Consider the following 14,570-nt stretch of genomic DNA (forward strand, 5'->3'; position numbering starts at 1 on the left):
CTGCTGAAAACGAATATCGCATTTAAAATTGAGGCCGGCAACTAGTTTTCATGATATTGCAAACATAATTTTCCGCATGTAAATTAGTGGCCATATTTGTTTATGCAGAAACGGAGGGGGGGGGGGAAACAACGTAATGAAATTCCAAGATAATAACGGAGGTAATCCTTTAAGTAACGTAAAAGAAAGGAAAATAATAAATAAATAAAGTATGTGGCAAAAATATGCGTGCGCTTGCGCGTACAAAAAAACAATGTTTTATTTTATTTATTATTTTCCTTTTTTATTTATAATAATAATAATAATAATAATAATAATAATAGATTCCCTCCCTTTCTGTGCGTCCGCTACATAAACAAGTATGACCGCCAATTTACACGTGGAAAAGTATGTTTGCAATATCGCGAAAACTAGTTGCCGGCCTCAATTTTAAATGCCATATTCGTTTTCAGCACACTCGAAAACCTGAGAAATACAAGTTTTTAAAAGGTAGGTTTGTTACCAGGCCAGGCCAGGCGGGCCACATTTACCAAACATTAATTCAATTTATCGTGTTATTTTATGTTTCAAATTTAATTCTCCCACTACACCCCCAATTTTTTTAATGTTATTTTATGTTTCAAATTTAATTCCCCATCCACAAAAAATGTTTGCCCCCTCCCCCCGCCCTCAATCATCATACTTGAAAAATATGCTAGGGTGACCTGTCCCGTTGAACGCTAGTTAGCCAAGTAGTTGGCTAGTGGGTGCTCATTTTACGTTAAATTTTTATAGAAAAGTGATCGCCCACTCTAAAAATATGAAATTTTATAGTTTTTTTTTTTTTTTCAACGCAGGAAAAAGAAAACTATCTGATCCGTAAAAAAATGAAGAAAAAAAAAAAGAAAAAAAAAAAAAAGAAACGAACAAGCGACTCTTTAATAGGCAGCGTGGATTTCAGCGCATTTCAAAGACGCAACAATCTCGCGCCTCATGAATAGAGAAACCTTACAAATATCGACAATGACAATATTTTTATTTTTATTTTTTTTACTTCGGGGTGGCAAAGTAAGGAAAGATAACTTGTTTTCAGATTTGTTTTACACAATTGATTTTAGAAAAAAAAAAAATCTAAAAATAAAGATAAATTGACTACCTTACTAATTAATCTTAAAGTAAAAAAAAAGGGTCATAACCTAAAAAGAAAATAACGAATCTGAATTAAACATTGTTTTTTGGCCGTTGTTTTGTTTTTTTTTCTTCGTCTGCACACCTACTAAGTGTCATATCTTTACATCTGCACAGACTGAGCATGAAAGAAGAAGCAACACGTTTATTTTTAGACACTCCGTTTTTTTTTATGTTACGTATATTTATCTGCTTTCCATTCGAACAAAATTAGACATGAAGATAGTTTTTAGAGGAGAATTCAACCCCTACCTCATTAAAAGTGGAGAGGGAACATTGAATGGATTAAAAAATTGTGTGATCGAATCCGTCAGTATTCCCCGATAGTAGCACCTCAGGCAACTAGTAATATACCAATCATCCTTTACCCTTAAAGGAGGAATTACTGCCAGCATCCTCTTCTATGACCGAACAGAACTATACGACAGTCTACGCGAGAAAGGCGATTTGGGGGTGGGGGTGGAGGGTCTAGTGCACATGCAATTTAATTATTTTCATTTCAGGAGAATTTCGTTTGCGCAAACGTAAACATTTAAAACAGATCTCCTCCCCGTGTTAAGAATAGCTTTCTAAATTTAATTGGGACTGTTAAACTTTAGAAGTGCCTATTTTCTTTTATTTATAAAATATTGGCTAAATAATAATAACAGTGTGAGAAAAACGCGACATATTTTTGTCTTGTGCGTGTAAAATATTTTTGATTTAAAAGATGAGGGGAATTGATCACGTGCAGATAAATGTACTTTTTGGTACTTATGCACTTATGTTACCGTGTTGAAATAATAATGCTGATTTAGAAAGTCTTTCTTTACAATGGGAGGGAAGGATGTTTTATAATTATTCGATACTTTCACCTAAAAAAAATCAATAATAAAAGAGGTATCTCAAAACTTGAATATAGCTTGAAAATACTATTTAAAAAAAAAATAGCAAGGTAACATAATTGCATAATAGCTTTTTCTTGTGAAAGTTTTTCTTTTTTTCATTTTGAGATAAAAAATAAGAAATGTAGAAAAATTCAATACATAAGTTAGCAAACATACCTAGACAGTTATTTCTTTTCAAATCGTTACATCAGATTCATGTGCGTTTTTTTTTCTTTCTCTCTTTATTTGTGCCTCTTCGTCAATGCGACTCGATGAGTCGCTTAAAAATATTTACAGTGCGTGTTTTTTTTTTTCGCGTTTGATATTTGAGGACAACCGAAAAAAGCGCAGAATTGCTTTACGTAAACACAAGATTTGTTGACGTCACGAATGTTTGTGCTTTTAATCACTAGCCTGAAATTACTCTTTTTAGACAGCGCGGGATTTTTATTTTTATTTTTTACGACCACGTTTGCTTTTTTTCCCCCCCCAGAAATGAAATATGTTTCAAATACCAGATGATGAGGAAGATGATGAATTTTGGAAGGTTTGTTAAGTTAATTATAAAACATTTTCTTCTTTTCAAAAAGAAACACTGCTTCTTTTTTTAGCTACACCTTCTGTTCTGTGTTGACAACGACTAAACAAGTGTCATGTTTATTTCATTCATTCAACAGTTTTAGCTTTTAAATTCTGGACTTTCATTGTTTGAAATATATCTCTTTTAATTTAAATTTTTTTTTTTTTTAATTAATCGGCGATATGAAATTTTCTCTTTCACACGTCCCTATTCTCAATTTGTATCCGTGTGCCGCCGCCAGTGGACTGTTTCTCTTTTCAGAGACAACGTTTTAAGTTTCGATCTAGACGGTTTCAAATAATTGCACATTAAAAATAATTAAATTGAAAAACAATCATTGTTTTTTTAAACCGAAATATGGTAAACGTGTCTAATAGTTGACCATAATATGTAAAGCCAAATCTCTCAGAAAAAAAGATGGTAAATGTGTAGTTTGGCGGCGTAAATTATTTGACAAACAAAAATTTATAAAAGCTATTTATGGTTTGTATTACTGTACACATAGATTCGAAAAAGTTGTCAAAAAACAAATATATAACACATAAATGTTATCAAAGGCAAGATAAGTTACTTTTCTACTAAACTGGATATATTTTTCGTGTTTTTATTCAATGTAACATGTTTATTCAGCTCGAAAAACATACAGTGTTTACAGATGTATTGGAAAATTCAAGATGGCGTCTGATTCTCTCTTTAACACGGTAAGTTTGGGAAAAGGTGTTATAAATAAAAACCCAGATAAAATACTGTTAGAAACTCGCTCAATATATGTTACCGTGACATAGGTTGACATATATTCGGCGGGTTTTTAATAGTATTTTGTATAGTTTTTTATTTATAACACCTTTTCCCAAACTTACCGTGTTAAAGAGAGAATCAGACGCCATCTTGAATTTTCCAATACATCGGTAAACACTGTATGTTATTCGAGCTGATTAAATATGTTACATTGAATAAAAACACGAAAAATATATCCAGTTTGGTAGAAAAGTAACTTATCTTGCTTTTGATAACATTTATTTGTTATATATTTGTTTTTTGACAACTTTTTCGAATCTATGTGTACAGTAATACAAACCCTAATATGTTTATTCAGCTCGAAAAACAGTGTTTACCGATGTATTGAAAAATTTAAAATGGCGCCCGACTCTCTCGTTGACACGGTAAGTTTGGAAAAAGGAGTTAAAAATAAAAAAATAAACAAATTTTTTTTTTTTTAATTACATTTTCACCCCAAACAAGGAAACAAGGCATATTGCCACTTTGTTGTAGGGGGCTACAGGGGTAATGTGTAGGGAGTTGGGCAGCAAGATGTCGGTTCAGGTTCACGTTGCACTTGAACTTCTGCATGTCAGTACAGTTTGGGAAGCAGGGACCCGGCAGGGAATTCCAAAGTCTAGCTGTCCTGGGGAAGAAACTACTGGAGTAGAAGGCTCTCTTACATCTAGGGATCTCTACTGTGAAGGGGTGGGATTTAGCTGCTTGTCGGGTTTGTCGGGAGTATTTACGTCGAGGGGCACAAGTGCTAGCATTCACCGTTAAAGTACTTGAAAAGGCAGAGGAATGCAACATTTCGTCGATAGGACATAGGCTGAAGTTTAGATGGACAGTTGAGGAGGACCTATCAGATTGGCGACTCTTTTTTTAACTTTGTCTAGGAGCGAGAGACTAGTGGTAGATGCACCAGCCCCAATATGACAACAATACTCCATACATGGGCGAATGGTGGCCTTATAGAGGTATAGGATACTTTCGGGTGTTAGTATCTTTCTAGCACGATAAAGAGAACCTACCTTCTTCGCATCAGTCCTGGTGATACTCTCGATGTAATTGTTCCTACTCATGTTTCCAGAGAGCGTTAGGCCGAGGAGTTTAAAGGATATACTTTCAGATAAAGAGTCATTATTGGCAATACTGTTAAAACCCATCGTTACGACGTTACGGTAACATACATTGAGCTAGTTTCTAACAGTATTTTGTCTAGTTTTTTATTTATAACTCTTTTTCCAAACTTACCACGTCAAAGAGAGAGGCGGGTGCCATTTTAAATTTTCCAATACATCGGTAAACACTTGTTTTTTCGAGCTGAATAAACATGGGTCGACGTACACGAGTGCTACCCTACTAGCGAAATGCGCATCGGCTCTGATGTTGAACATTCGATTGAGGGGGTAAAGAAGTTTTGCGTGTGTGACCTTGCTTGTGTTTTATTTATTTATTTTGGCTTGAAATTTGCGCATGGTTTTTGTTATTTCATCTGGGTTTTTTTGTTTTTGTTTTTTGGATGGATATTTTTTTTTTCCCCCCAGAGTTTATGTAATTATTTATAGGGAAATTGGTAAAGAAAACTTACTTTTTTTTTTTTTTTTTTTTTTTTTTTGCCGGATTTAATAAACAAACAAAATGAAAGCAGAACAAAATTGGAGGAGTTGTTGGTTAGAGCGCGAAACATCCTAAAGGCCGATATGGAGCAGGTCTCGGCAGCAGTTGATGCACTGGAATGGCCACAGAGCGCCCACGGTGCTACAAATGTGGCGGCCCCAACGACTTCGCCAGAGACTGCAGAAGCACACCCCAAACAATGGAGCACGGAAACGAGGATGCTGTCATTGATGTGACAAGCCAGGCCACGTAGCACAGAATTGTCTGGGAAGCGGGCAAGAGGAGGAAGCTGCGGCGCCAGCACCCTCCCCAAAGCAACACTGAACAAAGCGCTTCCTGTAGTGACAGTGTGAGTTGATGGGTGTAAGCGCTCAGCGCTGGTTGACACCAAATGCACCCAAACCCTCATACACAAGAAATGTTGCACTGTATGGACGAAACAGAAGGTCCCAGTATTAACTGGTGGCAGAGGCTCGCTGGTGTGTTGTGGGGTAAGTGTTGTCCATATAAGCGTTGGCGATGCTCCCCCCCCCCCCACGGTGGCTGTGAAGGCATTGGTGGTCGACAGGGAACTTCTTGGACAACCTTCTCCTTAGAATGGACACTATTACACAGCTGGGTGGAATCACTGTGGACGGCACCGGTGATGTGAGGTTTACCCGACGCGAGAAACAGGTCTACGCAGCAATCACTCTTGATGAACTCAACTACCACGCGGAATACGACAAGGGCACAAATGCATGGACCGTGTCCTGGAAGTGGTCGGGTGACCAGTCACCAGTGTCCTTGCAGAATCGACTGACAAAGCATCCCCCTCCCGCGTGGCTCAGGAGGCAGTATGAGGTAGAACTCCAGTTTTGGATGGATAATGGCTGACTGGTTCCGTACCCAGAGGATAAGCTCGGGCCACCAAGGGGGCTGATCCCCCTGATGGCCGTCAGGCAAGAGAATAAGCAGAAGGTCTGACCCATCATGGATTACAGGGAACTCAATGAACACGTCGACCCACACATGGCGAGGGCTGACGTCTGCGCGCATAAACTGAGGGAGTGGCGGCAGCAAGGGGCGTAAACAGCAATCCTGGACCTGCGAAGAGCCTACCTGCTGTAGAGAAATCGTGGCCGTTCAAGATGATCAAGATCAAAGTGACACGCTATTGTTTGACCAGACTGGGGTTAGGTCTAAATGTGGCCCCGAACATTATGACAGCGATTATGCAGGCAATCCGGTGTTAAGATGAAGCTGTACAGCAGGCAATATTGTCATATATTGACAATATTTTTGTGAACGAGAGCCTCATGTCTGCCCAGGCAGTGAAAGAACACTTTGAGAGCTTTGGGCTGTCGTGCAAGGAGTCAGAGCGCCTGTAAGATGGAGTGAAAGTTCTTGGCTTGCATGTGAGCGGCAGCGCAAATGGACTCCGCTGGGGAAGAGGTGGTGATATCCTGGAAGTTCCATCTAACATCACGTGTCAGAGCATTTTTTCCGTCTGTGGAAACTGGTGGGCCATTCCCCTGTGTGTGGGTGGCGGTGGCGGCCATAAAGTGATGTGTGACTTCCATGTCAACGGGGTGGGACAATGAGGTGCGCGATCCCGGCCTGTGAAGCATGCTGGTGGAAGCTGTGGCCTGAGTGACCAAGGACGACCCCGTGCGAGGGAGCTGGTGCGTCAACGGGAGCGAGTTTACAGTTTGGGTGGATGCCAGCTCACTCGCTCTTGGCGATCCTCTGGCGGTCGATGGATTTATCGTAGAAGATGCCTGCTGGCTTCGCCCAGAAAATGACGCTGGGCCCATAAACCTGGCTGAGCTTGATGCTACACTCAAAGGGGTAAATCTGGCGCTTCAGTGGCACGCGACAGTGCTACATATTATCACAGACTCTCCGTGCGTGCATCGGTGGATAACTGATGCCTTGAGTGAGAAAGCACGGTTGACAACGAAAGCATCAGCTGAAATGCTAATACGGAGACGACTGGCTACCCTGACCAAGATCATCAAGGAATTTAACCTGGCCGTAGATGTGACACTGGTGCAGTTCTGTCAGAATCACGCGGATCGCCTGACCAGAGTGCCACGCCGTTGGCTGGACCTGCTAAAAGAAGTGGACGAACCGGCACTTGTGAATTGTGCCGCAGTGAAGCGTCGGCTTAGCCTGAGCCGTGTTGCTAATGTCCATTGCCAAAGTGGGCACTGCTGGTTGATCGACCCAACACCCGTTCGGTGGAAGAAGGGAAACTGAGTGTGAGAGGAAATTGGAACAGGCTCACAATGGACGTAACTCACCACAATGGCGGGTATTTTTTGACGCTCATCGATTGCAGACCGTCTAGATTTGCATTGTGGTGGCCCCTTCGCCGACAGGACTCTGCCACCATTGTCCATGAGCTGGAAAGTGTCTTCCTCGAGCATGGTCCCCCTTCTGAGATACTGATCGACAATGGCACCGCCTTTGTTAGTGAGCAGTTCGGACAGTTCACAGACGGCTGGGGTATACGTCTGCTATTTTGGTGCTCCCATGTGCCTAGCAGGAATGGAATTATTGAGAGAAACCACAGGACCGTCAAGACCATCGCAGCTACAGCAGATGTGCTAACGGTTATATCTCATAGGATTAGTGAATCTCTCGACAAAGGCTTCCTTTCTAGGGTTATTGCTCTTGACATATCAAAGGCCTTCGATAAGGTATGGCATAAAGGCCTACTTCACAAGATTTCCAGTTACGGTATTACTGGAAATGTTTTCTCAATAATTAAATCATTTCTCTCCGATAGGTTCATAAGAGTAGTGGTTGATAGGCAAAAAACAGAAGCCCACAGTATTAATGCTGGAGTTCCTCAGGGGTCCATCCTTCGCCCAACTCTCTTCCTGATCTACATCAATGATTTCCCAAAACACATACTTAAATCATTCGTTGACATCTATGTTGATGACACAACCATCTATGACAACACATCAAAGGCAGTAAATGACAAAGTTCTCTCTGATTCTCTCTCCTCTGATCTTGAGCACGTGGTACAGTAGGGGAAGAGGTGGCTGGTTACTTTTTATGCATCTAAAACCAAGCTCCTATCTTTACATCATCAACGCTCTGATCCCTATCTGGCATCAATTGAAATGGATGGCTCTCGTCTTGGGGAGGCTCCACGTTTTGACAAGTTTCTGGAATTGACCTTTACTCCTGATCTGAAATGGAACACGTACATCAAGTCTGTTGCCAAGGTCACTGGAAAAATGGTGGGATCCTTCTACCGCTCCAGAAGATATCTCCTTGCTGATGCAATTCTATATCTATATAAAAGCCAAGTACGTCCAAGGATGGAGTACTGCTGCCACATCTGGGCAGGAGCTGCTAAAAACAGCCTATCCTGCCTTGAAAATAGACTTTGTGGCTTCGTTGGGGATGCCCTTTTCTCTTCTCTGCAACCTCTCTTCCAGAAGAGACGTGCGAGCCTGTCTTTGTTTTATCGTTATTTCCATGGCAAGTGCTCGTCTGAGCTCCAATCTCTCGTCCCCCCTCGCCAATCTTTCATAAAAAACACCTGTCTCGCTGAAACCACTGTCAGTAATTTTCCCCACTCTTTACCTGTGCTTAAATCAAAGTGTAGATTCCCTAAACAAAGCTTCTTTCTTAGAAGTGCACGCCTGTGGAACTCTCTTCCGTTTGCCTGTTTCCCACCTGATTACAACTTGAATGTCTTCAAGTCCAACATAAACAAATTCCTGATAAACCGCCCCCTTAAGTAAGACACTTTATCAAATCTCTATTACTCACGATTACCGCAATATTATCCCATTGATTACTGTACGTGTATCCTTATCCCCGAGTGGCTTCCGGGCCTTGATAAGTTGTGACTACCATGTAAAAAAAAAAAAGCTAGGAAGGGGTGTATGGTGCCTGATGCAGTCTATTGGTATAACATCACCCCTAAAGACGACATTTCACCCTCTACCACGCCAGCTGAAGCACTGCACAGGTACCACGTCAGGATGAGAAGCATGGAGACTAGCCCACTGTCCGAGTCAGAGGCGACGAGAGAGAGTATCAAAGAGGGAGATGTCATTTGGGTTAAGAATCCCCGCGTCAAGTGCACCACACGCTACGGAACTGGGTGTATTACTGAGGTGATCAGCCTGCAACCGGTGCGGGTTGACGGGGTGTCTCGTCACATCAAGAATCTTCGATTGACATCACAAGCACAGCTGCCACTCTGTGATGAGATCGAGACTGGATCCGAGACCAGTGAACCATCATTTTCGGACAGCAACCCTGAGATTAGCAGCCTTAGGTTCACCGACCCTGAAACTGAGAACGAAAGCACAGGCGAGGACGAAGCCCCCGGACCCCCTCTCCGAAGAAGCACCTGGAGAAAAGTCACAGCGTCCCTGCCCTCTGTGTGATGGTGATATCAGGGTGGAGTGTGGCGATAATTGTGGGGACGCAGGCTTACCTCTTAAACGGCCTCAGTGTGCAGTTTGCCGGCGCAGTGTCATGATGCTGAAAAGGGTCCAAGATGGCGCCTGCTGCCTTATATAACAATGAAGTCTCGCAGAATCTTGTGTGCTCTCGTGCATATATGCAGATTTAGAGGACTGTCTTTTATAAAAACAGGCCACTGGAGCAGATGGGAACAGACGTGAAAACGAATCTATGGAAAGTACCGACGGACGATGCTGTTGTAGTGAGCTGAGGTTATGTGTACTTTTTTTTTTTTTTTGCAACAACATGTATCATTAGCCATAGCTATTGATGGTTGAGAAAGTTTCTTGTAATTATTAAAGGAAACAAGCTTAGTCTTGGCTGCATTGAACGTTATCATCTATTTTTGTCCTCGTTCCACTACAGACTGCAGGTCCTCCTCTAGGGTTTCCGCCATTACCTTGCATATGTGTTCATTCATTTTCCCTTCGTGCATGGTGTCATCAGCAAATATACCTATTTCAGAGACAATTTTATCATTTATGAATATCAAGAATAATAAAGGTCCAAGGATCGATCCCTGAGATACATCAGCATATATGTCACATTGTTTTGACATACAACCTCGAGGACAACCTGGATTCTTCTCTTATTTAAGAAGGATTTTATTATGTTAAGTATTCATCCAGTAATACTCTATGATCTGATTTTCATGAGAAGAACATCGTGCCATACCCTGTCAAAAACCTTAAATATATCTAGGGCTACTACTCTTCCCTCCCCTTTCCTGCTTTATCCAGTACTTGCTATATACGTTCAGAAATTACAGTTAGGATATCTGCAGTAGAACGAGTTTGCTTAAATCGATATTGTTGGTAGGAGCAACCGTAAGAGCTTGATTTACTCATATTTTTGTCTTTTGTCTGTTTGACTGGAATTATGTTGCATGTTGCCTTTGAGCAATGGCAGCTGCACAAGTAGAAGTAAACCATTGGGGTGAATAGGGTTTGCTAAAGAACTTATGTGGGAACACCTGTTTCAATTGTCACTTTGAACCATCCAATGGTCTCATTTGCATACTGATCTGCAGGAAGAGAAAAGACATTTCCCCATGGGGCATCTCTGATGTGATCTCTGATGGCATCCCAGTCAACCTTATTGTAGTACCTTGTCGTTTTAAGCAATGGCTCTTCAACATGGTTGAGAAATCAAAATGATGTCTATCATTATCACATGATCAGCATTCCCGAGTGTGTAATGGACGTTTGTTACACAATCCTCAGGAACTGTGGTCAGAAATAGGTCCAGAAGTGAGGTTTGCTGGTTCTGACGATCTGGGAGACGAGTCGGGAACGTTACTGTCCATGTCAAGGAAAGGGATATAGAAAAGTTATGAATGATGCAACCAGTTTTGTCTGTGTAGTTAGAGAAGCCAAGCCAATTACTGTGATGGACATTAAAGTCACCAAATACGTGTGCTTGGGTGTTAGTCAAGGGAGAGTACTACATCTATGTTGTCAGAGATATGATTGATTAGAGTACAGTCCTGTGTCAAGGGAGAGTGATAAAGAAAATATTTGTAGCTAACGCTTTATTGTAAAGTAAGTCTAAAGCACATGATGTCGTTGTTGTCTGATTCTAGTTTAGATTCCTAAGGGGAGGGTGTTACGAATATGGACTCTCAAGTCCGTGAATGTGTTTGTTGAAGTCCTTACGACAAAGTGGAAGATAACCAGACATGTTAAAGTGGTTATAAGGGGATGGAGGAGTGCAACAAATAAACTTTGTATTTTCTTATTTATTTTTTTTTGTTGGAAAAATGACTCAAATATTTGGCAGCTAAATTCTTCAATATATAAATATATATGAAATGTTTTGGCTTAAAACATCACCCCTCTACACAAGCACACAATAATAACAATAAATAACAATGATGTGAAAAATATATAATGTTTATATATTTTACGCACACATTTTTTGTTTTTTCAATTTGGCTTTTTTGTTTGTGAAAATTTGGTCAGCTATTGGACATGTTTACCTGATTTATTTAATGCTTTTCAATCAAGTTATAACATCCATTTTTATTTGATACTAGCAGTTTAGCCCGGCTTTGCGTAGGCCCTATGTACTGTTAATAACTTTATATGCATATGTATATATAAAAAAGTCTACATATGTGTAGTAATGCCTTTCTATATAATAGGCTTCCTTAACTACCATAGAGAAAAGTTGGTAAAGACCACACACGTCAAATTTTCTTTTACTGCAATCCTAATTTTGACCCCTTAACATTTATTGTTTTGGGTTCAAATCAAATTAAAATGTCTGACCCATAACCAAATAACCTACATCTAAAATTTCAAGTGTTTAGACCCAAAACTGGGGGAGGAGTTTGGTAGAATCTGCAAAGGTCAATTCTTTTAACTTTGACCTCTTAGCAGCCAAATTTTCACCTAATAACTGATTAAAAAGCTTGGGTCATTCATGTCAAAACACCAGCAAAAAGTTGAAATCTACACCCACCGACACTGAATTACTTGAAATGTGGCACAAATATTCCCGTTCATAATTTGCCAAATTATTTGGTCCTAAACCTTACTGTTCGGATTTTGGGGTGTAAAATTTGCTCATTTTGCTTCCAAATGTATGCCGCAAAACGTCACAGGATTTCAGTGTTTTATAAAATTAAAAAAAAGAATACTTAGTTTTATTTTTTGGGGATTTTGCTGAAAATTACAAATTTGTTGTTCCAGAGTTTTCATTGGAATACCTCTCAATGTACTTTACACCCAGTGGTACTCTATTTTAAGCTTGAAAACACAATGTACAGTCAACGTTTTTGTATTATATCGAGTGACAACTTCCATGATGTAGCATTTGTTTATATGGCACGGAAAAATATTGAGGTGACAAGGCTAATTTGCCAAATGTGAAAATTATTGAATATTTTACAAATGGTTGTGCAGCACAATACAAGAATTATAAGAACTTTGCCAATTTGTGCAAACATCAAAAAGATTTTGGACTTGATGCAAAAATGGAACTTCTTTGCAACTAGTCATGGTAAACAACCATGTGATGGCAGAAGTGGGACAGTGTAAAGGATAATAACAAAAGAAAGTCTACGAAGACCAAATTCCAAACAAATCCTTTCAACAGAAACTAAGTTTGCATACTGCAAATCTGCAGTTGAAGGAATCAAATTCATTTTGATTAAAAAGGAAGTTCAGGAAGCAAGGAGAAGTCTCACTATTAGATTTGAAAATGCATCCACAGTTCCAGGGACAAGAAGTTTTCATCAATTTATTCCACTTGACAGAGATAAAATAGCCATGAAACAATGTAGTGAAGATGAAAACTATGAATTGATATATGACTTCTTTATTGGGGTTGAAGAAAAACCAATGAAATTTGTTGTTTCAGAATATGTTTGTTGCAGGTATGACAGTAATGTTTGGACTGGCATGGTCCTAGAAATTAATATGGAAAATAAGGACTTGCTGATTAAGTTCATGCATTCAGCTCTTCCATCACATTCATTTTATTTAGAAAGAGGATTTTAAGGATATATGTTTTGTGCCGTTAGCAAATATTCTGTGCATTGTTGATGTCCCTACAACACCAAATAATAGAGTTTATCATTTGTCCAAATTGGATAAATTATCTGTGCAAAAATTGTATACAAACAATTTAATCCTATGTACACAACAAAATTTGGTGCACAGCATAGTTTAAAACTTTCTTCTAAATGAAAAGAAAAAGGTTTTAGTTTAATGAAAAAAGCTTTTAGAAAAATTGTAAAAAAATATAAAGAATTTTTAAAGTGATCAAATTGAAAGGATTTCTCATGAATAAAAAAATATATATGAATGTTTAGCGCCAATTACAAATATTCTAAGTTTTAAAAATTCACATGCATTTAAAACAAAAAAATAAAATGTTTCTATTTTTTTTTTTTTTTTTTGTGAAAATAATGAAATTATCTTTTCGTGAAAATAATAAAATTATCTTCAAAATATATTTAAATTATTTTCTTTTTAAATTAACAAAGACTATCTTGAATAGTTTAAGAAATTACTTCGTACAGTATGAACATTTAAGGAGTTTGGGAGTATTAGGATGATTGTCAATCTTTCACTGAATTACTGCACGTAAATAGGAAAAAAAAAACAACTAAACTTGGCAGAGTCAGTGATATCTTCTAAAGTAGACTAAAAACCCTCACAAAATTTATTTGAGAACTTAAGCAGTCATAATAGATGCTAGGAAAAAAAAATTATGAAAATTGAAGAGGACATATTTTCTCTAGACTGACTGTAAACTACATGGGTAAAAAATTGATGATTTGGGGGACATGCTTTTGGGTGAGCAAAATTTTATTTTTTACCAAGTATGGGGTTAAAATCATTAAATATTCGGATTCTACAATTCCTAAATACCCTTCCTACCAAATTTCAGAAATATTGAATATGTGGAAGTATTTGTTTTTCAATTTTATAAAACACTAAAATCCCGTGACGTTTCGCGGCATATATTTGGAAGCAAAATATGCAAATTTTACACTTTTTTTTTTTTTTTTTTACATAGGGTCACCACTTATCAAGGCCGATAGGCCACTCAAGGATAAGGGTTAAAGAGTGTAGAGTAGTCAAAAGGACAATATAGTAATCTAAAATCTGAACGGTTTAGGACCAATAATTTGGCAAATTTTCCTAACATGAATGGGAATATTTGTGCCACATTTCAAGTAATTCAGTGTCGGTGGGTGTAATGGCCTGGTGAATTGACATAGAATGACCTGCTTGCTGAAAGTCTGAATACTCTTTATGTAAAATTTCAAATGTTTAGACTCAAAATTGGCTTTCTAGTTTGCTAGAAACCGCAAAGGTAAAATCTTTTGAACTTTGACCCCTTGGAAGACAAATTTTCAGAAAAAAAACGATTAAATAGCTTGCCCTATGTCTGAATACCTTTTATGTAAAATTTCAACTATTTAGACCAAAAATTGGCTGAATTATTTGTTAGAGACCGCAGAAGTCAATTTTTTTTTAACTTTGACCCCAATTTTGACCCCTTAACATTTACTGTTTTGGGCTCAAATAAAATTATAAAGGTAGATCTATGTCCAAGCAAATGTTTAGATCCAAAATTGGTGG

The 14,570-nt window shown here is 38.8% G+C and overlaps 2 protein-coding genes across 2 annotated transcripts in view; one reads left to right on the forward strand and one right to left on the reverse strand.

Moving 5' to 3' along the window:
* Positions 1–2,361, reverse strand: part of LOC145243950 (proton myo-inositol cotransporter-like) — a 97,350-nt gene extending 94,989 nt beyond the window's left edge. Inside the window, exon 1 of the mRNA XM_080107077.1 lies at positions 2,211–2,361. The gene's annotated coding sequence lies outside the window, so the exon portion shown is untranslated. The remainder of the gene's footprint in view (positions 1–2,210) is intronic.
* Positions 2,362–2,422: 61 nt separating this feature from the next.
* The window catches only part of LOC145243951 (uncharacterized), a 105,382-nt gene continuing 93,234 nt past the window's right edge, over positions 2,423–14,570 (forward strand). Inside the window, exon 1 of the mRNA XM_080107078.1 lies at positions 2,423–2,580. Within this exon, the coding sequence (XP_079963204.1) occupies positions 2,536–2,580 (45 nt within the window). The 5' untranslated portion in view covers positions 2,423–2,535. The remainder of the gene's footprint in view (positions 2,581–14,570) is intronic.

This window comes from Euprymna scolopes, chromosome 22, assembly GCF_053919585.1.
Source record: "Euprymna scolopes isolate OS-2025 chromosome 22, ASM5391958v1, whole genome shotgun sequence".
Taxonomy (NCBI): domain Eukaryota; kingdom Metazoa; phylum Mollusca; class Cephalopoda; order Sepiida; family Sepiolidae; genus Euprymna; species Euprymna scolopes.